This window comes from Ranitomeya imitator, chromosome 1 (assembly GCF_032444005.1).
Source record: "Ranitomeya imitator isolate aRanImi1 chromosome 1, aRanImi1.pri, whole genome shotgun sequence".
In the NCBI taxonomy this organism is placed as follows: Eukaryota; Metazoa; Chordata; class Amphibia; order Anura; family Dendrobatidae; genus Ranitomeya; species Ranitomeya imitator.
In genome coordinates, this window is record NC_091282.1 from 583,172,939 (window position 1) to 583,197,662 (window position 24,724).

A 24,724-nucleotide genomic window follows, 5' to 3' on the forward strand; every position below is an offset into this window, starting at 1 on the left:
GGCCTTAGACGATATTCTTGACAAGGCTACTGACAAGAAAAAGGCACTCCCGGAGCAAAAACAACCGAGAAAACGGTTTTTTCGTGCCCCACAGTCTCAGCCCCCTCAAAGAGGGAAAGGCAAAACCGGCAGGTGGAGTTACGCAAAAGGTAGAGGGAAAAATATTTTTGTCCCCCAGCAGCAGCAGCAACAGTCACAACAGGACAAGCAATGACTCCGACCCGGTAGGGGGGAGACTCTCGAAATATGTGGGTCAGTGGGAAAATATCACCAGTTCCCACTGGGTCCTCAATGTCATCAAGGAGGGCCTATTAATAGAGTTAATTTCTTCCCCCCCTCAGGGTCTAAAAATTACTACCCTGCCGACTTCAAGAGATCACAGTTTATTGATGTTAGGTCTCAGGGATCTTATGAAATCAAATGTGATCTCCCCAGTTCCACTTTTGGAACAGGGAAAAGGACATTATTCCCGGCTGTTCTTAGTACCCAAACCCTCAGGGGATGTAAGAATTATTATAAACCTAAAAGGTCTAAACCAACATGTGAAATATCGCAAGTTCAAGATGGAGTCTGTAAGATCTGCAATTCCTCTGATAGGACATCACTCCTTTATGGCAACCATCGACCTAAAGGATGCATATTTTTACATCCCTATCCACCCGAGACACAGAAAATACCTCAGGTTTGCGATACAGGGGAGTCATCGTGTGGAGCACTATCAGTTTGGAGTCCTTCCCTTCGGCATTTCCTCAGCACCAAGAGTATTCTCCAAAATCATGGCAGAAGCAGTGTCATTTATCCGGAGTCAAGGTGTCTGCATAGTGCCCTACCTGGACGATCTCCTGATAGTAGCCCCCACCGAGATGACCCTGATGTCCCATGTGTCAACCACTTTGGAGATATTGAAGTCTCTGGGTTGGATTCCAAATATGAAGAAATCACAGCTTCAACCCTCAAAAACCAGAAAGTTCTTGGGTGTGGTTCTGGACTCAGCAAAACAGATGTCCTTTCTCCCAGACGATCACAGGCTACCATTAGTAGCAAAAGTCAGAAGATTCAAGGAGACGAGATTTCCTACTCTTCGGGAGGGAAAGTTTTCGTCTTTTTGTTTACCTAACCTTCCAGACCCTCTCAAGCCTAATATACCTAACATCTTAGATTTTTTACAAAAAGGCTTAGAAATGGGTCTTAGGCCCAGTACTCTCAAAGTCCAGGTCTCGGCACTTAGCTCCTTTTTTGATCAAGATCTAGCAGGTCATCGCTGGATCAAAAGATTCTTAACATCAGCAACTAGGATGAATCCTAGAAAACAGATAATAGTTCCCCCATGGGATCTTAATGTGGTGCTTCAAGGTCTTACAGGCCCGCCCTTTGAACCTTTGTCCTCCTGCTCTCTTCAAAATCTTGCCTATAAATCTGTGTTTTTGGTAGCCATAACTTCGGCTAGAAGAGTGGGTGAACTACAAGCCTTATCTATAAGAGAGCCGTATCTTCTAGTGAGAGATGACTCAATAGTACTTCGTCTAGATCCTTGTTTTCTTCCGAAGGTAGTCTCTGATTTTCATCGTTCCCAAGAGATTGTTCTACCAACCTTTTGCCATAATCCTGCAAATTCGAAAGAAAGAAGATTCAACACTCTGGACGTCCGACGTATTGTGCTGCAATACTTAGATCAGACCCGTGCTTTCAGAATCGATCATAACCTCTTTGTCCATCCCTCTGGGCAAAATAAGGGTAAAAAAGTAGCTAAAAGTACCATTGCTACATGGATCAAAAAGGCTATAACGGAAGCCTACCTTGCTCAAAACAAAATACCTCCAGTAGGGATCAAGGCCCATTCAACAAGATCTACGTCAGTCTCCTGGGCAGAAAGAGCAGGTGCATCCCCAGAGCAGATCTGCAGGGCAGCAACGTGGTCTTCACTTCATACTTTCTCTAAACATTACAGATTAGATGTATTGTCCAATAAGGACTTGGTCTTCGGCCGTAAAGTTCTGCAGGCCGTTGTCCCTCCCTAGTGCCAAATTAGTTGGTATTCCTCCATATGCCGTCGTGGAAGGTGACTAGAGAAAATAGAATTATTCTTACCGTTAATTCGGTTTCTAGGAACCTTCCACGACGGCACTAATTTCCCACCCGATACATATTCCTGGACTAGTTCTGGGATTCAGAAGGTAAACCGGTGCTATGGTTTCAGTTGTAAGTCACTGGCAGGTGGGAGGTCCTTTTAAACCTCTCTGTGTTTCCTGTTCCCCATTAGGGCAAAGAGACAACCTCCATATGCCGTCGTGGAAGGTTCCTAGAAACCGAATTAACGGTAAGAATAATTCTATTTTTTCACGCTTCCATAGACTTTCATTGGCGTATTTCTTGCGCAATACGGTGACAAACACAGCATGCTGCGATTTTGTACGGCCGTAGAAAGCCGTATAATACTGATCAGTAAAATACGGCAGATAGGAGCAGGGGCATAGAGAATAATTGTGCCGTATTTTTTGCGAGTTTTACGGACGTAGTTTCTGCGCTCTTACGTCCGTAAAACTCGCAAGTGTGAAGCCGGCCTTACACTTATGAAAATACATAATATGGTGCTAAACTAACATATATTTGTTAGGGTTGAGCGAAACTGATTGGACAAATTCAAAAATCGCAGACTTTCGGCAAAGTCGGGTTTCGAGAAACCCGACCCGATCCCAGTGTGGAATCAGCCATGAGGTTGGCGATCTTCGCACCAAAGTCGCTTTTCGTATGACGCTTTCAGCACCATTTTTCAGCCAATGAAGGAGGATACAGAGTGTGGGCAGCGTGATGACATAGGTCTCGGTCCCCACCATCTTAGAGAAGGGCATGACCGTGATTAGCTTGCTTTCTGCGGCGTCACATGGGCTATAAAGGGGCGTGCACGCCGACCGCCATCTTACTTTTGCCGATCTTCGCATAGGGAGAGGTTGCTGCAGCTTCATCAGAAGGGATATAGTTAGGGAGGGAAGATTAACCCCCGAAACTGCTTGTGCTGTAGCGATTTCCACTGTCCAACACCACCATTTGTTTGCAGGGACAGTGGAGGCTATATTTTTGTGCAGCAGCTCTGTAGCTTATTAGGCTGCCTTATAAGGCTCCCTGATAACTGCATTGCTGTTTGCACGCAGCTGTGCAAACAAACTGCTTTTTTAAAAGCAAAAATCCCGTTGCTCCTTTCTGCACAGTTATCTTGTTTTTGTCCACACTTTTGTGTGCAGCAGTCCTTTTTATTAAAGTCAATCCAAAAGAAACTCAGCTGACAGCACCACCGTACTAGGGAAATAACTTGTGCCTGCTCACCTGTGATGGGAGTCCTGACCGCCAGATCAGAGGTGCTCCAGCCACTGAACAAGTCCAATATCAAGCAACGAAGAAGAAAGGAAAGGCGGCACTCACAGATCCATTCCGAGCGGTAACTTTATTGCTTAAAAAGCCATCACATCACAAAAGTTTCACGCCCTCCTGGCGCTTCTACGGGTCAGTCCTTTTTATTGCTGCCATACTTTTCCTGAGATCATTGTAGGGAGATTGAAATTGTACTACAGTCCTTGTATTTTTTCATATATCTTCCAGCCACTTTCTGCCACTTACATTGTGTTGTTTTATACACTGGGCCTGAGTTTTGGTTCAGTCTCCCCCCAAAAAAAGAGAGATTCAAATTCGCAACTGGCTGGTGGTGTTGAGCCAGCGTCATCGTCTGGCTGCACAATGCCTCGAAGGCTTCCTTATCTGGGAGTAGTAAAACAGCTTTTAAAGCCGGAGCAGCGGGAAAAAGTTTTGGCTTTCCTTGCTGACTCCGCCTCTATCTCTTTCGCCTCCTCTTCAGAAAGGTCCAAATATAAAAGCAGCGAGTCGTCAGTGGATACTCCTGGTCAGGAACAAGACGTTTCCTTGTGTCCTTCACCCAAACCAAAAGTGAAGGATGCGTCAGGCGACACTACAGGTTACTTCTTGGAGCTCTTTACACATACCGTGCCTGGGTTAGAAAGGGAAATTAACTGCCCATTACAAGATGAATCGGACATGGAGTGCACTGATGCACAGCCACAGCTAGATTATTATGCTGTTCGATTGACTCAGATCACTACATTGTACTCGCAGTGTACAGAGCCAGAATCTGACCTTGATGAGACTATGGTGCCCCGTCTCGAATGCTATAGCACCTTACACGGTGACACAGAGGAAGGTGCACATGACATTGAAGAGGAGGTGATAGATGACCCAGTTGTTAACCCAGATTGGCAGCCATTGGGGGAAGAGGGTGCTGCTGCCAGTAGCTCAGAAGTGGAGGAGGATGATCCGCAGCAGCCATCTACATCGCAACAGCTGTCATCTGGCGGGCCCGTGTCAGGCCAAAAACGTTTGTCAAAAACAAAACCAGTTTTAGGACAGCGTGGCCATCCGGTGAAAGTAGCACAGCGTGCAATGCCTGAAAAGGTATTCCATAGTAGGAAGAGTGCAGTTTGGCAATTTTTTAACCAAGATCCGAAAGAACTTTTGTCTGATATCTGTAAGAAATGCTCAAAGACCTTTAGCAACGTGCATGCTTAGACATTTAACCAGCATGCACTTGCAAGCCTGGACTAACTACCAAACGTCCCGTACCGTTGGTGCACCTGCTCAGAATGAAGGTAGTCAGCAACGCTACATTGCTTCCCTCACTGTAAGTCCACCGGTTAGGACACCACCGGCGGCAAATGTGGAGGTATCGTCGCAAGGCCAAAGCTGTCAGGGAATCAAAAGGTTATTGGTAGGAAACACTGTATGTAGGCCAACATCGAGAATACCATCACCAACCCTCTCTCAATCTGCCATGTCCACCACCACCGCTAGTTCCACCATATGCACCTCTCCAGTCCAGCTCACCCTACAAGAGACTCTCGTTAGGAAAAGTAAGTACTCATCCTGTCATTCGCGTACACACGGTTTGAACGCCCACATTGCTAGACTAATCTCGTTAGAGATGATGCCCTACCGGTTGGTTGAAAGCAAAGCTTTCAAAGCCCTGATGGCCTACGCAGTACCACACTATGACCTACCCAGTTGACACTTCTTTGCGAGAAAAGCCATCCCAGCCCTCCACCAGCATGTCAAAGACGGCATTGTCCAAGCACTGAGGCAATCAGTCAGTAGAAAGGTGCACCTCACAACAGATACATGGACCAGTAGGCATGGCCAGGGACGTTACATGTCCATCATGGCACACTGGGTTAATGTGGTGGATGCAGGGTCCACGGGACAGCCATAGTGGGACAGTTCTGCCTAGCCCACGGTCTAGAAAACAGTTTGCTGTAGGCGTTCGCCACCCCTCCTCCTCCAGAAGTGAAAGCTCGTCCACAGAGCGCAGTGGCACGACCACTCCATCCGCAGCTGCCAGTGTTGCACACGAGGTGTCCCATTATAGAACAGCTAGTGGTAAGCGTCAGCAGGCTGTGTTAGAAATGAAGTGTTTGGGTGACAACAGACACACCGCGGAAGTACTTGCCGAGTACTTGCAGCAAGAAACTGAGTCATGGCTGGGCAGTGTACATCTTGAGGCAGGCAAGGTAGTCCGTGATAACGGAAGGAATTTTATGGCTGCCATAGCCCTTTCAGAGCTGAAACACATACCTTGCCTGGCTCACACATTGAACCTGGTGGTGCAGTGCTTCCTGAAAAATTATCCGGAGTTACCAGCCCTGCTCCTGATGGTGTGAAGACTTTGCTCTCACGTCAGCCGTATGCTGAACCATCAGCGATCGCTGAATCTTCCTCAGCACCGCCTGATAATCGAAGTTGCAACAAGGTGGAACTACACACTGCACATGGTTCAGAGGCTGTGCGAACAGAGGCATGCTGTAATTAATTTGTGGGAGGATACACATACACGGGCAGGCAGTTGGATGGCAGACATGGAGTTGTCTGGTGTGCAGTGGTCGAAGCTACAAGACCTCTGTCATGTCCTTCAGTGTTTTGAGGAATGCACACGGCTGGTAAGTGCAGACGACGCCATCATAAGCATGAGCATCTGACTAATGCGTCTGCTGATGCAAAGTTTGACGCACATTAAGGAGCTGGTGTTGGCAGCCGAGGAGGAGGGAAGCCTTGATGACAGTCAGCCATTGTGTGCTGAGGGAACTCTCTTGGACGAGGTGGCGGACGAAGAGGAGGAGGATGATTGGGATGAATATTTATGGGAGGGGGATGCTTCTCCGGGGGCAATAAAAACTATTGGCGTTGCAAGGTCAGGTACAGGGTTTTTGCGGGCCACAAGTGATGTTGATTTGCACGAAAGTGGTCCTCAACCCAGCACAAGCAGTGAATTGACACCTGGAACATTGGCCCATATGGCTGAGTATGACTTGCGTATCCTAAAAAGGGACCCCCACATTATCAAAATAATGACCAATGATGATTACTGGTTGGCCTGCCTCCTGGATCCACGATTTAAAGGAAAATGACAAAATATCATGCCACATGAGAACCTTGAGCAAATATTGGCTACCAAAGAAGCAACTCTTATAGACCGTTTGGTTCAGGCATTCCCAGCACACAGCGGCGGCGATTGTTCTCACACGATCCGTAAGGGGCAACATTGCAGAGGTGTTAGAGGTGCACAAAGCCAAAATGCTGTTAAATCCTTCAATGGCACTGCCAATACAAATTTGTTGAAATGATAGATGATAGTTAAAATATACAGGGGCCCTGGCCTCCATTTAGACCAGTTAATACTTTGCGCCTATTACCAGTCTGCTACTCAGCAGAGGAGCCCACCCCTGTACCTAGCTATGCCACCTGTTTATTTATCAACTATTTTTTGGCAGACATTTAGCCCACTTTATTATTTGGGCCTGCTAACTGTGTCTGCCACTCATTTCAGTTGTCCTCCACAGAACAAAGCAATGCCGCCTGTTTAGTCCTGTTACCAATTTTGAACTGCATTTAGCCTACTTTATTATTTGGGCCTATATCGGTTTCCTCCTCATCCTGCCCATTGCCCAGCCACTGTTAGATGAGTCTGCTGGTACATTGACCCAGACCACTACATTCCCCTTGCACTCTACACAGCCAGAATCTGACCCTGCTGAAAATCAGGTTCCCCCTCCCGCATACTATACCACCTTACACTGGGACAAAGAGGAAGGTGCAGATGAAAGTGCAGGTTCCTTCATCAGGTGGGGGGCATACTCGTTGGCACTGGCACAGGGCCCCTCATAGTACGCAAAAGTGTCTCTGGCAGTGGGAGGCGCCACCCGCCGTCAAACACACCTCCGTACTATGAGGGGCCCTGTGCCAGTGCCAACGAGTGGGCCCCCCTGCTTGCTCAGGATCACAGCACTTGCAAAGTTGAAATACTTGCCTCTCCCTGCTCCACCGCCGTGACGTATTCCGTGTTTCCTGGGCCCACGAAAATCTTGAGCCAGCCCTACCCCCCCACAACTTTAGCCAAATGAACCCCAGTTTTCAATGCCTAACTATTATTATAAAGTAAATTAAGATTGGCAAGCTTAAGCAATAAGAATTGATGTTTTTGGCATTAAAATGGGCACTGTAGGTGTTTTCCTGTCCTCCACTCACTGCCGAGTTTGATTCCCCATTGACTTGCATTGGGTTTCGTGTTTCAGTTGGCCACCGACTTTTCGCAATAATCGGCCGATTTCACCCGACCCAACTTTTGACAAAGTGGGGTTTCGCAAAACCCGACCCGATCCTAAAGAAGTAAGTCGCTCAGCTCTAATATTTGTAGGAGAAATGGTGTCACTTGTAGGCTGTTCACACTGTTTAGTCACATCAGAGGCTCTCCAAATGTGACATGGCATCTGCAAGTTGTTCCAGCAAATTTTGCATTCTAAAAGTCAAATGGTTCTCCTTCCCTTCCGAGCCCAAGCAGTGATTTTCCTGTACATATGGGGTATTGGTATGCTCCTTTTACCCTTGTGGAAATAAAATTTGGGTCTAAAGTAATAACTTTTATTCATAAAAAAAAACCCCTTTCTGCCATTAGACGTACTATCCCGTCGAGGTGGGGTGGGCCCCTATGACCACCGATGGGATAGTACGTCATATGCAATTGGCAGCGCTCACGGGGGGAGCGCCGCCGATCGCGGCCAGGTGTCAGCTGCCTATCGCAGCTGACATCCGGCACTATGTGCCAGGATCGGTCACGGACCGCCCCTGGCACATTAACCCCCGGCACACCGCGATCAAAGATGATCGCGATGTGCCGGCGGTACAGGGAAGCATCGTGCAGGGAGTGGGGCTCCCTGCGGGCTTCCCTGAGCCCCCCGCAGCAACGTGATGTGATCGCGTTGCTGCGAGGGTCTCTTACCTCCCTCCCTGCCTGCTCCAGCCCCGGATCCAAGATGGTAGCGGATCCGGGTCCTGCAGGGAAGGGAGGTGGCTTCACAGAGCCTGCTCAGAGCAGGCACTGTGAAGCCTGCAGTGCTGCATGTCAGATCGGTGATCTGACAGAGTGCTGTGCAAACTGTCAGATCATCAATCTGTGATGTCCCCCCCCGGGACAAAATAAAAAAGTAAAAAAAAAAAAATTTCCAAATGTGTTAAAAAAAAAAAAAAAATATTCCTAAATAATGAAAAAAAAAAAAAAATTATTCCCATAAATACATTTCTTCATCTAAATAAAAAAAAAACCAAACAATAAAAGTACACATATTTAGTATCGCCGCGTCCATAACGACCCGACCTATAAAACTGGCCCAGTAGTTGACCCCTTCAGTAAACACCGTAAGAAAAAAAAAAAAAACGAGGCAAAAAACAACGCTTTATCATACCGCCGAACAAAAAGTGGAATAACACGCGATCAAAAAGACAGATATAAATAACCATGGTACCGCTGAAAACGTCATCTTGTCCCGCAAAAAACGAGCCGCCATACAGCATCAGCAAAAAAATAAAAAAGTTATAGTCCTGAGAATAAAACGATGCAAAAATAATTATTCTGTAAAAGTTTTTATCATATAAGAGCGCCAAAACATAAAAAAACTATATAAATGAGGTGTCGCTGTAATCGTACTGACCCGAAGAATAAAACTGCTTTATCAATTTTACCAAACGCTGAACGGTATAAACGCCTCCCCCAAAAGAAATTCATGAATAGCTGGTTTTTGGTCATAATTCCTCACAAAAATCGAAATAAAAAGCGGTCAAAAAGTGTCACATGCCCGAAAATGTTACCAATAAAAACGTCAACTCGTCCCGCAAAAAACAAGACCTCACATGACTCTGTGGACCAAAATGTGGAAAAATTGTAGCTTTCACAATGTGGTAAAGCAAAAAATATTTTTTGCAATAAAAAGTGTCTTTCAGTGTGTGACGGCTGCCAGTCATAAAAATCCGCTAAAAAACTCGCTATAAAAGTAAATCAAACCCCCCTTCATCACCCCCTTAGGGAAAAATTTTAAAAAATGTATTTATTTCCATTTTCCCGTTAGGGCTAGGGTTAGGGCTAGGGTTAGGGTTTAGATTACATTTACAGTTGGGAATAGGGTTGGGATTAGGGTTAGGGTTGTGTCAGGGTTAGAGGTGTGGTTAGGGTTACCGTTGGAATTCGGGTTAGGGGTGTGTTTAGATTAGGGTTTGTTATAATTGGGGGGTTTCCACTGTTTAGGCACATCAGGGGCTCTCCAAACACGACATGGCGTCCGATCTCAATTCCAGCCAATTCTGCGTTGAAAAAGTAAAACAGTGCTCCTTCCCTTCCGAGCTCTCCCGTGTGCCCAAACAGGGGTTTACCCCAACATATGGGGTATCAGCGTACTCAGGACAAATAGGAAAACAACTTTTCTCCTGTTACCCTTGGGAAAATACAAAACTGGGGGCTAAAAAATAATTTTTGTGGGAAAAAAAAAAGATTTTTTATTTTCACGGCTCCGCGTTACAAACTGTAGTGAAACACTTGGGGGTTCAAAGTTCTCACAACACATCTAGATGAGTTCCTTGGGGGTTTAGTTTCCAATATGGGGTCACTTGTGGGGGGTTTCTACTGTTTAGGTACATTAGGGGCTCTGCAAACGCAATGTGACACCTGCAGATCATTCCATCTAAGTCTGCATTCCAAATGGAGCTCCTTCCCTTCCGAGCCCTCCCATGCGCCCAAACAGTGGTTCCCCCCCAATTATGGGTATCAGCGCACTCAGGACAAATTGGAGAACAAATTTTGGGGTCCAATTTCTCCTGTTACCCTCGGGAAAATACAAAACTGGGGGCTAAAAAATAATTTTTGTGGGAAAAAATTTTGTTTTATTTTTACGGCTCTGCATTATAAACTTCTGTGAAGCCCTTGGTGGTTCAAAGTGCTCACCACACCTCTAGATAAGTTCCTTAGGGGGTCTACTTTCCAAAATGGTGTCACTTGTGGGGGGTTTCAATATTTAGGCACATCAGTGGTTCTCCAAACGCAACATGGCGTTTCATCTCAATTCCTGACAATTTTGCATTGAAAAGTCAAACGGAGCTCCTTCCCTTCCGAGCTCTCCCATGCGCCCAAACAGTGGTTTACCCCAACATATGGGGTATCAGCGTACTCAGGACAAATTGTACAACAACTTTTGGGGTCCATTTTCTCCTGTTACCCTTGGTAAAATAAAACAAATTGGAGCTGAAGTAAATTTTTTGTGAAAAAAAGTTAAATGTTCATTTTTATTTAAACATTCCAAAAATTCCTGTGAAGCACCGAAAGGGTTAATAAACTTCTTGAATATGGTTTTAAGCACCATGAGGGGTGCAGTTTTTAGAATGGTGTCACACTTGGGTATTTTCTATCATATAGACCCCTCAAAATGATTTCAAATGAGATGTGGTCCCTAAAAAAAAATGGTGTTGTAAAAATGAGAAATTGCTGGTCAACTTTTAACCCTTATAACTCCCTAACAAAAAAAATTTGGTTCCAAAATTGTGCTGATGTAAAGTAGACATGTGAGAAATGTTACTTATTAAGTATTTTGTGTGACATATCTCTGTGATTTAATTGCATAAAAATTCAAAGTTGGAAAATTGCGAAATTTTCATAATTTTCGCCAAATTTCCATTTTTTTCACAAATAAACGCAGGTACTATCAAAGAGTTTTTACCACTATCATGAAGTACAATATGTCACGAGAAAACAATGTCAGAATCACTGGGATCCGTTGAAGCGTTCCAGAGTTATAACCTCATAAAGGGACGGTGGTCAGAATTGTAAAAATTGGCCCGGTCATTAACCCTTGGGGGTAAAGGGGTTAAATGTTAGTAGTTTTGTTACACATTCCTGTGAAGCACCTGAAGGATTAATACATTTTTTTAATGTAATTTTGAGTATCTAGAGGGGTGCAGTTTTTAGAATGTTGTCACTTTTGGATGTTTTCCATCATGTAGGCCCCTCAAAGTCACTTTAATTGTGATGTGGTCCTGAAAAAAAAATATATAGTTTTGTAGATGTTTTATTAGTGCTGCAGCATGTGAATGAAAAGCTGCAGCTTCTGTTGATGCCAATACTAATAAATGCTGCGTTTTTTGGAGAGTCTGATATTTTCTTACAAATGTACTTGAGATGTATTGATATCATATTTTTGTTTTTTTTGTTTTTCATCAACTAGTTCAAAAGCAAGAAGGATCAGAGGATAATGGCCTGGAAGATGACTTTGGCGAAAGCCAGGTACGTTCTGAAATGTATGTGGGTAGATAGAGATATATGGGGGGGAAAGATAGAAATAGAGACAGATCTATAGATAGATCGTATTTTCTGGTGTATAAAACGACTGGGTGTATATAACGACCCCCAACTTTTCCAGATAAAATAGATGAGGTGAGGGGGCGCCTCACCGGGAAGGTGTAAGTGAAGCAAACTGCATGGGTATGGAAAAAGAGAGAGCGCAGCACTGTGCTTAGAAAAACTGCCCTCTTTCTCCTGTCTGTCCTGCCCTTGTATCCTATTAACTCCTCTGCGTCTGAGATCTCACTCCCGAGGACTGCAGTGAAGCAGCGCATGTGCGAGATCTGAAAGGCAGAGAAGGAGGTTATAGGATACGAGGGCGGGTCAGGCAGGTCAGAGACGTGTTTTCTGCACAGCGCTGCTCGATTATAAGACGAGATTTTCAGCCCCAAAAAATAGGCTGAAAGTGCCCCTCTCGGCTTATACTCGAGTCATGGTCGGCAGGGGGGTCGGCGGGTGAGGGGGACCGACGCCTGTCAAATACTCACCTGCTCCCAACGCTCCTGGCGCGGTCCCCGCATGTCCCACGGTCTTCGGGCGCGGCAGCTTCTTTCACTGTTCAGCGGTCACTGGTACTGCTCATTAAAGTTATGAATATGGACTCCACTCCCATAGGGGTGGAGCCGCATATTCATTACTGTAATGAGCGGTGCCGTGTGACCGCTCAATACAGGAAGAAGCTGCAGCTCCCGGAGACGTGGTACAGGCAGGGACCGCACCAGGAGCAGGTTAGTATGTCATTCACCTTTCCACGTTCCACCGCCGCCTCGTCTTCCGCGTCCTCTGCAGTGACTGTTAAGGTCAGAGGGCGCGATGACGTATTAGTGTGCGTGCCGCCCTCTGCCTGAACAGTCAGTGCGGAGAGACAGGACGCTGAGGGGCAGCGACGAGAGGTGAGTATGTATTTTTTTTTTTTTTTTTGTGTGCAGCAGCAGCATTACATGTGGCACAATGCTATATGAAGCATCTATGGGGCCATAAAGAACTGCATGGAGCATTATATGGGGTATCTATGGGGCCATAACTGCATGGAGCATTATATGGGGTATCTTTGGGGCCATAAAGAACTGCATGGAACATTATATGGGGCCATAAAGAACTGCATGGAGCATTATATGGAGCATCTATGGGGCCATAAAGAACTGCATGAAGCATTATATGGGGCATCTATGGGGCCATAAAGAACTGCATGGAGCATTATAGGGAGCATCTATGGGACCGTAAAGAACTGCATGGAACATTATATGGGGCCATAAAGAACTGCATGGAGCATTATGTGGGGCATCTATGGGACCATAAAGAACTGCATGGAGCATTGTGGGGCATATTTGTATATAGAGCATCTTATGGGGCCATAATTAACTGTATGGAGCATTATATGGGGGTCCTAATTCAATATGGATATTCAAAAACACTGAACCTACTGATGTCTCAGTTAATTTCACTTTTATTGGTATCTATTTTTATTTTTGACATTTACCGGTCGCTGCTGCATTTTCCACCCTAGGCTTTTATACTCAGTTTTTTTGTTGCAAAATTGGGGGGGGGGGGGGGTTGGGGTCGGCTTATACTCGGGACGGCTTATGCTCGAGTATATACGGTGTGTATGTATGTTAATTTTTTTTTTTGTGTGTGTATATCGGACAAGACTAGCTGATGCCAGTCAATGGGTGTGATAACAATAATCGCACGGCACTTTAGATTGTGAGTGCCGTCTGATTTTTACATGTCCTTGAGAACCCGACATTTCAGCAGCCAAGTACAGTAAAATCGGTGTGACCCTGCAGAATAGATATATACACAGGAAAGATGTAAAGATATCTGTGACATATATATTTATTTAGTACAGTGCGTGTGCAGCTTACTGTAAGGCTATGTGCACACATAGGAAATGTGGTGCAGAATTTTCTGCACTAAATCTGCATCTCCTGGCAGAATCCGCAGGTGCGTTTTTTGTGCAGATTTTACCACTGTGGATTTCTATAATGGAGGGGTGCAGAAACACTGCAGAACTGCACAAAAGAAGTGACATGCACTTCTTTAAAATCTGCAGCGTTTCTGCGCAGATTTTTTCCCGTCTCCCATGACAGCACACCTGAGAGGGATCCGCCCAGTCGGGACAGGAAACGTACCGAAACAAAAGGGCGGTACTTCTCCCTCGCTTCAGTTGGGTTTCCTGTCCTGACGGGAACCCTTGTGCTGAACCACGGCGGTACTTTTTTGTTTTTATTTTTTCGTTGATAGAAGATCCACTTACCCACTCCCGTCCCGGCACTTGAAGAGCAGGCAGGACGCCTGTATGTCGGCCTTCGGGACGCTGGTAGCGCCGTCCGCAAATCCTTCGGGCTCTTGCGCACGTGCGGGCGTCGGTCCAGCGCAGTCCGGATCTCTGGAGCCATTCTGCGGCTGCCACGCCGCTCTCTCCCCCTCTGCTGGAGCGACTTCCGGGTGCGCGGCTGGCGTTCAGTGCAGAGCACGCTGGGTATGGGCGTGCCTGCGTGACGTCAGAGAGGCGCGCCGGATCCAAGATGGCGGCGCCCATGGATTGAAACGCCGGTAATTATGTGAGCTCTCCGGCGGTGTTCTGGAGGGGGAGAGGAGCAAGAATTGTTACCGAAGGAGGCGGGGAGCGCTGTGGAACGACCCCTTATTAAGGGGGTGGCTGCAATAGATCGCTTCTCATTCCCATACAGTTTCCAGAGATGGAGGGTATGGAGCAGCAGCAGCAGCTATTACAGCAGCAGCAGCAGCAAGAGCCCTTACCAGGCGACACATCTGCTCGTCATCATCCTAAGAAGAATAGCCGCTCAAGTGGAAGGAGCAGCAATCATCCTAGTCGGACGTCTCAGGACTCTTCGACATCCAGGAGGAATGTTCCCCGTGCTCCCAGTCCGCCTCGGAATCCGGTACCCTTTATGGTCAGCGGGTGGTGAGTCATCTACGTGAATGTCACCCTGGTGGTAATGGATTACATTTTCTGTTTACTTGGCAGGTGCCGAGGAAGGCTAGTTCCAAGACAAAGAATAAAGAATGTGCCCTCTGTAATGTCCCATTGGCAGTTCAGTGGCAGAAAAGTCTTTGTATAGATTGTATTCAAAAGACTATCCAGGAAGAGACCCCTGACTTTGCCTCTAGTCTTAGAGCAATAATCAGAGCCGAAGTACAAGACTCTGTTAAAGCAGCCCTTAAGAAAAAGGGTAGTAAGCACCCTGAACCAGTTTCGGGTTCTGAGGTATCTCCTTCTGATGAGGAAGGTCAGGAGGAACCGTTATCTCCCTGCTCCTCTTCTCCTAAAGGTACCGTCACACTAGACGATATCGCTAGCGATCCGTGACGTTGCAGCGTCCTCGCTAGCGATATCGTCCAGTGTGACAGGCAGCAGCGATCAGGCCCCTGCTGTGCTGTCGCTGGTCGAGGAAGAAAGTCCAGAACTTTATTTCGTCGCTGGACTCCCCGCAGACATCGCTGAATCGGCGTGTGTGACACCGATTCAGCGATGTCTTCGCTGGTAACCAGGGTAAACATCGGGTTACTAAGCGCAGGGCCGCGCTTAGTAACCCGATGTTTACCCTGGTTACCATCCTAAAAGTAAAAAAAAAAACACTACATACTTACCTACAGCCGTCTGTCCTCCAGCGCTGTGCTCTGCTCTCCTCCTGCACTGACTGTGAGCGTCGGTCAGCCGGAAAGCAGAGCGGTGACGTCACCGCTCTGCTTTCCGGCCGCTGTGCTCACAGCCAGTACAGGAGGAGTGCAGAGCACAGCGCTGGAGGACAGACGGCTGTAGGTAAGTATGTAGTGTTTTTTTTTTTTTTTACTTTTAGGATGGTAACCAGGGTAAACATCGGGTTACTAAGCGCGGCCCTGCGCTTAGTTACCCGATGTTTACCCTGGTTACCGGCATCGTTGGTCGCTGGAGAGCGGTCTGTGTGACAGCTCTCCAGCGACCAAACAGCGACGCTGCAGCGATCCGGATCGTTGTCGGTATCGCTGCAGCGTCGCTAAGTGTGACGGTACCTTAAGTCCTCTGGCTCCTCTTCTGATAGTGATGTTGGGGGCCGTCCGTGCTTTCTTACTGAGAACACGGACAAGCTAGTAAAAGCCGTTAGAGCTTCAATGGGCCTTAAAGATGAGAAAGCGGCCAAATCCCTGGAGGACATAATGTTTGGGGATTTAGAGGAAAAGAAAAAACGCACCTTCCCAGTCAATTCCAGAATAAAAGCCCTTATAGAAAAAGAGTGGAGGAAACCAGAAAAATCGGGTAATCTTCCCTCGGCTTCTAAAAGACGTTACCCCTTTGAGGATAAAGATTCAGAGACTTGGGATAAGGTTCCGAAAATCGATGGTGCGGTGGCTAGATCGTCTAAAAAATTATCCCTTCCCTTAGAAGATTCTGGCGTATTAAGGGATCCTTTAGATAAAAAAGCGGATGGGTTCCTAAGACACACCTGGGAAGCAACCGCAGGGGGCCTGAAACCAGCAATCGCAGGAACCTGTGTCTCTCGCTCCCTTATTGTCTGGCTGCAGCAGATAGAGGAGCAACTGAAGTCTAAAGCCCCGAGAGATGAAATTCTAACCAATGTAACTTTGGCTAAAGGTGCAGCTGCCTTCGTAGCGGATTCCTCTGCAGACTCTGTAAGACTGGCAGCTAGGGCTGCAAGTTTATCCAATGCAGCTAGACGTGCTCTCTGGTTGAAGGGATGCCCGGGGGATCTACCTTCAAAAAATAGACTTTGTTCTATACCATGTGACGGCCATTTCCTCTTCGGTCAAAAATTGGAAGACATTTTAGAGAAAGCAGGAGATGGGAAAAAGGGATTCCCTCGTTTTCCTGTGGACTTTAGAAGGCCTTATTTTCGGAGGGGCAAATTTAGTAGAGGCCGCCCCCCGGGAGATAGAAGGAATTGGGACTCCAGAGACAGAAGGGGATCTGGATACATGTTTAAAGGTCCCTCAACATCGGCAAAAAAGCCCTCCCAATGACGCCAGGCCAGTGGGGGGAAGGCTTTCATCTTTTCTCCCAGCCTGGGTAGACATCTCCCCCAGTCATTGGACTCTAAAGGTCATCGAACACGGCCTAAGAATAGATTTTGTTTTTCCACCGCGACAAACTTTTGTTTTAACGCCCCAAAGAAAGACTCCAGAGGAGCAGCTAGCCTTGGAGGCAGAGGTACTGGAGCTCGTATCAAAACGGGTTCTTGTGGAGGTCCCGGGGGAAGAGCAGGGAAAAGGTTTTTACTCTCCTCTTTTTCTCATACGAAAACCAGACGGGTCCCTGAGAACTATTATCAATTTAAAAAATCTAAATCGGTCAATAGTAAACTGCTCCTTCAAAATGGAGTCAGTAAATACGGCCATAAAACTCTTATTCCCAGGTTGCTTCATGGCAGCCATAGACCTGAAGGACGCCTATTACCACGTCCCAATTCATCAAGACCACCAAAAATACCTAAGGGTGGCGGTTTATGTACAGGGCTGTCTTAGGCACTATCAGTATGCTGCCCTACCATTCGGCCTATCAATAGCACCGAGAATTTTTACAAAATTAATGTCAGAGGTCATGTCCTTCCTCCGCTCTCAGAATGTAGTTATAGTTCTGTATCTGGACGACTTCCTCATAATAGGGAACTCATCAACACATTGCCAAACACAAATAGAACAAGTCATATCAACGCTACAGCGGTTGGGGTGGAAAATAAATCTTGCCAAGTCAAGGTTGACGCCGGAGCTAGTGCAATCTTTTCTGGGTTTAGGGTACCGTCACACTATACGATTTACCTACGATCACGACCAGCGATATGACCTGGCCGTGATCGTAGGTAAATCGTAGTGTGGTCGCTGGGGAGCTGTCACACAGACAGCTCTCCAGCGACCAACTATGCCGAGGTCCCTGGGTAACCAGGGTAAACATCGGGTAACTAAGCCCAGGACCGCGCTTAGTTACCCGATGTTTACCCTGGTTACAAGCGTTAAACTAAAAAAAAACAAACAGCACATACTTACATTCTGGTGTCCGTCAGGTCCCTTCCCGCATTCACTGACTGCCGGCCGTAAAGTGAAAGTGAAAGCACAGCCGCTGTGCTCTGCTTTCACTTTACGGCCGGCAGTCACAGTGCGGGAAGCAGAGACGGCAAGGGACCTGACGGACACCAGAATGTAAGTATGTGCTGTTTTTTTTTTTTTAGTTTAACGCTTGTAACCAGGGTAAACATCGGGTAACTAAGCGCGGTCCTGCGCTTAGTTACCCGATGTTTACCCTGGTTACAAGCGAACGCATCGCTGGATCGCATCGCTAGATCGGTGTCACACACACCGATCTAGCGATGACAGCGGGAGATCCAGCGATGAAAGAAAGTTCTAAACGATCTGCTACGACGTACGATTCTCAGCAGGATCCCTGATCGCTGCTGCGTGTCAGACACAGCGATATCGTAACGATATCGCTGGAACGTCACGAATCGTACCGTCGTAGCGATCGAAATGTTATAGTGTGACGGTACCCTTAGTCCTGGATTCCAGGCGTCAGCTTTGTCTTTTGCCAGAAAACAAGCTGATCAAAATTCAAAATCTTGTAGAGTCAGCAATTCATCACCCCGCAATGACATTGAGAAGGGCAATGTCCCTGTTGGGATCTCTGACGTCCTGTATACCCGCAGTAAGATGGGCACAGTTCCATCTAAGACAATTACAATGGGAGGTCCTGTCAGCGCAGAGGTGGTTAAAAGGGCATTTAGAGGGAAAGCTACGCCTTTCATTAGAGGTAACAGATTCCCTAAAATGGTGGACCATAAGAGACCATTTGACATCAGGGGTCCAGTGGATAACTCCAATAGACCAGGTCATCACCACAGACGCAAGCGGTTCAGGATGGGGAGCTCATTTGGGGACACTCTCAGTTCAGGGATCTTGGTCCCATTTAGAATCACAACAAGCGTCAAACCTAAGAGAGTTGTGGGCTGTAGAAAAAGCTGTAACACATTTCCTTCCCATCCTCCAGGGTCATCATACCAGGGTCATGTCGGACAATCACGCAGTAGTGGCATATATCAACCACCAAGGGGGGACGAGATCCCCTTCCCTGATGAAGTCAGCATCTGTCCTCCTACAACTAGCGGAGCGCCACCTACTATCCCTCTCGGCTCTCCATATAAAAGGGGTCGAGAATATAAAGGCAGACTACCTAAGTCGCAAAACACTGAGGCAATGAGAGTGGTCTTTGAATCCCCGGGTGTTTCAACAGATAGTGCAGGCTTGGGGCTTACCTGTGATAGATTTATTTGCCACCCTAAGCAACAGGAAGGTAGAGAGCTTCTGTTCACTAGATCCAAGAGAGAAACCCTTCGCGGTAGATGCTCTCCAAATACAATGGAATTTCAGCCTCGCATATGTGTTTCCACCAATAGCGATGATTCCGACGGTAGTAAGAAAAATCAGAATGGAGCAGGCGAGAGTAATTTTGATTGCTCCATTTTGGCCAAAAAGACCTTGGTTCTCCCTTCTGAGACAAATGTCAGTGACCGATCCATGGATTCTGCCAGAAATTCCGGACCTGCTTACTCAGGGTCCAATATGCCACTCTCAAGTGAAGGGCTTCCATCTTGCAGCCTGGAATTTGAGAGGGCATTACTGAGTAGGCAGGGGTTTTCACCAGGGTTAGTTTCCACCTTGTTAAAAAGTAGAAAGCCAGTAACATCAAGGATATATGGCAGAACATGGAAAAGGTTTCTGGCATTTTCGGGGCAACCTGTGGGGGACAGGGCTCCTGTGGGTACTATTTTAGAATTCCGACAGGCGGGGTTGCAACTAGGGTTAGCAACTAATACGCTCAAGGTGCAAGTGTCGGCATTAGGAGCCTTGTATAATTGTAATCTGGCCTCCAATAGATGGGTGTCCCGCTTTATAAAATCATGTAGTAGGTCTAGACCAGTGGTAATTCAGAGGGTTCCTCCATGGGATTTGAATCTGGTGTTAGAGGCTCTGACTGGTGATCCATTTGAACCCTTGCAGGAGTCATCAATAAAAATACTTACTCTTAAGACTGTACTTCTGGTAGCATTGACATCAGCCCGTAGGGTGAGTGACTTGCAAGCCCTGTCTATCTCCCCTCCTTACACGCAGATATTTGATGACAGAGTAGTGCTCAGACCGGATCCGGCATATCTGCCGAAAGTAGTTCTTAAATTCCATAGGAGTCAAGAAATTGTGTTGCCCTCTTTCTGTAATAATCCTAAGAACCCAGGGGAAGAGAAATTTCATACGCTTGACGTAAGAAGAGCTATTTTACAGTATATATCTCTGACTAGTCAGTGGAGGAAGGATCAATCACTATTTATAGCTTTCCAGGGTAGCAGGAAGGGATATGGGGTATCCAAGGGAACTATTGCCAGGTGGATTAGGGAGGCCATTTCCTTATCCTATGTTTCTCGTGGTGCCCCGATCCCTGAAGGCATCAAGGCTCACTCCACCAGAGCCGTGGCTACTTCCTGGGCAGAAAAAGCAGAGGTATCGATTGATCAAATCTGTAAGGCCGTTACCTGGTCCTCACCGTCTACCTTCTTTAGACACTACCGGCTAGATCTATCCTCCTTAACTGACCTTACCTTTGGTAGAAGGGTGCTGCAAGCGGTGGTCCCTCCCTAAGGTGTTCCTTTCTCCAAAAATCTCTCAGGTGTGCTGTCATGGGAGACGGGAAAACACCAAGGTTACTTACTGGTAGCCGGTTTTTCTGGAGCCCATGACAGCACCTGTATATTCCCTCCCTTCTTTTGTTACCCTTTGGTGCGCACTTTTAGTTGGGTGTTTTTTGTTATTATAATGTGGTGGTGGATTACCATGTGTACTAACCAAGGAGGCCTCTCATGCTCTGAAAACCAACTGAAGCGAGGGAGAGGTACCGCCCTTTTGTTTCGGTAGGTTTCCTGTCCCGACTGGGCGGATCCCTCTCAGGTGTGCTGTCATGGGCTCCGGAAAAACCGGCTACCAGTAAGTAACCTTGGTGTTTCTGCACCATGTGCACAGCTTTTTTTTTTTCTACATTGATTTACATTGTACTGTAAATCACAGTTCAGATCTGCAGTGTTTCTGCTGCAGAAAAATCTGCTGCAGTTCTGCACTAAATCTGCATCGTGTGCACATACCCTAAATGTATTTAATTACTAAATAATTTTGAGATTAAAAAATGGCGTGGGGGTCCCCCTATAATTAATAAAGAGCAAACTTTTGGAGTTTAAGTTACTGTATATACTCCAGTATAAGCCGAAACACCTAATTTTGCCACAATAAACTGTTAAAACTTAACGCCTTTCCAACCTGTGACACAGCGTATGCGTCATGAAAGTCGATGCCAATCCGACCTGTGACGCATATGCTATGTCACATAATGATCGTGTCCCTGCAGGCCGGGTGAAAGGTGTTAACTGTAATTTCACCCGACCTGCAGGGGAAGTGGTACTTCAGCCCAGGGGAAATATTACAATCCAGCCGATACTGCAATGTCATCGGCCATGGCTGGAGACCGCTGTAACAACCCTGCCGGCATCACTGCATGGCCTTCCATTCCCCACCTGCCTGTTACATCTACTCACTCACCCAGTGCCATGCTGTGAGATCTGTCTGCTGCTGGTTCCATGCCATGTGCTTCATGGCGGCCTGCTCTGTGTACACTTCCTGGCTGTGTGCATAGGGGAGCGGCGCCAGCCACTCCAGATTCTTATTGAGACTGTGTGCACCTCCCTAAGGTGCTTCTGGCCAATAGCCTTGAGGCCTCTGATACTTAAGGCATCCTCACCCATTGGAGGATGCCTGAGCAAACTATTCCCCTCAGTTAGCATTTGCTACTGAGCTGCCAGGTCGTGTGTTTCCTGTCTCAGAGGGCTGCACTATTGCAGGCCTTCATCTGTGTTCTGTTTGTGTATCCGTGTCCGTTCCTGTCTGTACTCTGGTCTATGTCCGTCCCTGCTCCTTCTTTGTCATTAGTCATTTCCCACTCAGCTGTGTGTACCTCTGCCTTATCTTTCTGCTCTGTTCGCCACTGTCTGTGGCTCTGCTTCTCTCTGCTCAGTTCTACCACAACCTGTGGCTCTGTGTCTCTCAGCTTTTCTCTCAGCTCTGCTCTCTGACCTTGCTCCGCTCTCTGTGGCTTTGCTCTACGGCCCCGCTCCTTGCGGTTCCACCTGGCACCGCTCCTTGCGGTTCTACGTCTTTAGCTCTTGGCTCCGCCTCCAGCGTGTCCGCTCTTGGCTCCGCCTCCAGCGTCCCCGCTCTTGGCTCCGCCTCCAGCGTCCCTGCTCTTGGCTCCGCCTCCAGCGTCCCTGCTCTTGGCTCCGCCTCCAGCGTCCCTGCTCTTGGCTCCGCCTCCAGCGTCCCTGCTCTTGGCTCCGCCTTCTCCTTCTCTACTCTCTGCTCTGCCTTCTCCTTCTCTACTCTCTGCTCTGCCTTCTCCTTCTCTGCTCATAGCTCCACCTTCTACTCATACTCCGCCTCCTGCGATTCAGCTTTTCTTCCACTCTTGCTCTATCTTAATTCTGCAACTTTCCCTACAGGTCTCTACCTGTTCCTTTATATTCTCCAGTCTGAACAGGTTCTTACCTGTTTACACACATCCATCTGAATACCAGTTCCTACCAGAGTATCAGTCCTGTCTGCCAGTGCCAGCCGTGCCCGCCTGTCTGCCTGAGTGCCAGCCGTGCCCGTCTGCCTGCCTGTATCTCCGTCAAGCCAGTCCGCCTGTCAGGGCCTCTGCCATACCCGTCTGTCAGCCAGTGTCACAGCCGTGCCTGCCTGCCCGTGTCTTGTCCCCGGTGGGATCAGCATCCACAGTCCGACTCCATCCTGGAGTGGTACCTGGTAGTTTCCTATTGCACAAGTCTGACCTCACCATCAGAGGCTCCAGCGAACACCTAGGAAGCTACTTAGTTATGCCCCTTCCAGGGAAGTTCGGTCTGTGGTCCAGTGGGGCCACACCCCCAGGTGCCCGCGCCAACCAGTCTCGGCGCGAGCGTTGCAACCGCGATCTCCCATCGATCCACCTCCCCTGTCTCGTCCCGTCCTGTCCTGTGCTCTGCTCCCCTCCATCCTCCTGTCCGCTCCCCCTGCAGTCCGATCTTGCCTTCCCCGTTGTCCGATCCCACCCCCACATACACTCACGGTGTCCGTCCGTCTTCTGCATGGGCATCGCCATCTTCCAAAATGGCGGGGGCGTGCGCAGTGCACCCACCGAATCTGCCGGCAGATTCATTCCAAGTACATTATGATCGCTGTGATGGGTTCTATCACAGCGATCAAAAAAAAAAAAAATAATAAATACCCCCCCCCCACCTTTATCACCCCCATAGGTAGGGACAATAATAAAATAAAGAAACTATATTTACTTTTATTTTTCCACTAGGGTTAGGGTAAAGGTACCGTTACACTGAACGATTTACCAACGATCACGACCAGCGATACGACCTGGCCGTGATCGTTGGTAAGTCGTTGTGTGGTCGCTGGGGAGCTGTCACACAGACAGCTCTCTCCAGCGACCAACGATCAGGGGAACGACTTCGGCATCGTTGAAACTGTCTTCAACGGTGCCGAAGTCCCTGGGTAACCAGAGTAAATAACGGGTTACTAAGTGCAGGGCCGCTCTTAGTAACCCGATATTTATCCTTGTTACCATTGTAAAAGTAAAAAAAACCCAAAACACTACATCGGCTTCCCGCACTGACTGTGTCAGCGCCGGCCGTAAAGCAGAGCACAGCAGTGACGTCACCGCTGTGCTCTGCTTTACGGCCGGCGCTGACGGTCAGTGCAGGGAAGCTGACGGCGGGGGACGTGACAGGCATCGGGATGTGAGTATGTAGTGTTTTTTTTTTTTTTTTTTTTTTTTTTTTTTACTTTTACAATGGTAACCAGGAATAAATATCGGGTTACTAAGCGCGGTCCTGCACTTAGTAACCCGATATTTACCCTGGTTACAAGTTAACACATCGCTGGATCGGCGTCACACACGCCGTTCCAGCGATGACAGCGGGTGATCAGCGACCAAAAAAAGGTCCTGATCATTCCCCAACAATCTCCCAGCAAGGGGCCTGATCGTTGCTCGCTGTCACACATAACGAGATCGTTAGCGGGATCGTTGCTACGTCACAAAAAGCGTGACGTTGCAACAATATCGTTAACAAAATCGTTGTGTGAAGGTACCTTTAGGGTTAGAATTAGGGTTAGGGTCAGAACTAGGGTTAGAACTAGGGTTAGGGTTAGAACTGGGCTATATGCACACAATGCGGATTTGGCTGTGGATCCGCAGCGGATTGACCGCTGCGGATTCATTGCAGTTTTCCATCGTGTTTACAGTACCATGTAAATGTATGAAACACCAATCTGCTGTGCCCATGGTGTTGAAAATACCGCATGGAAACGCTGCGTTGTATTCTCCGCAGCATGTCACTTCTTTGTGTGGATTCTGCAGCGTTTTACACCTGTTCCTCAATAGAAATCCGCACAAAAAACACTGGAAATCTGCGGTAAATCCGCAAGTAAGACGCAGTGCGTTTTACCTGCGGATTTTTCAAAAACTGTGGAAAAATCCTCACACGAATCCGCAACGTGGGCACATAGCGTTAGGGTTGGAATTGGTTATAGTTGGAGTTGGGGTTAAGATTAGGGTTAGGGGTGTGTTGGGGTTAGGGTTAGGCTTGTGGTTAGGGTTAGGGTTGGGGTTAAGGGTGTGTTGGGGTTGTAGTTAGGGGTGTGTTGGGGTTAGGGTTGTGATTAGGGTTGTGATTAGGGTTATGGCTAGAGTTGGGATTAGGGTTAGGGGTGTGTTGGGGGTTAGTGTTGGAGTTAGAATTGAGGGCTTTCCACTGTTTAGGTCTCCAAACGCGACATGGCGCCACCATTGATTCCAGCCAATCTTGCGTTCAAAAAGTCAAATGGTGCTCCCTCCCTTCCGAGCTCCGACGTGCGTCCAAACAGTAGTTTACCCATACATATGGGGCATAAGCGTACTCAGGAAAAAAATGCACAAAAACTTTG

The 24,724-nt window shown here is 47.5% G+C and overlaps 1 protein-coding gene across 8 annotated transcripts in view; it reads left to right on the top strand.

Moving 5' to 3' along the window:
• The window catches only part of LOC138680452 (scaffold attachment factor B2-like), a 702,355-nt gene that overhangs the window by 142,199 nt on the left and 535,432 nt on the right, over window positions 1–24,724 (top strand). For all 8 annotated transcript variants that reach the window (XR_011321619.1, XR_011321628.1, XM_069767880.1 and 5 more), the window contains exon 3: window positions 11,595–11,653. Coding sequence is in view for 6 of the 8 variants with exons in the window: in XM_069767880.1 (XP_069623981.1) it covers window positions 11,595–11,653 (59 nt within the window). In the remaining 2 variants the exon portion in view is untranslated. The remainder of the gene's footprint in view (window positions 1–11,594; window positions 11,654–24,724) is intronic.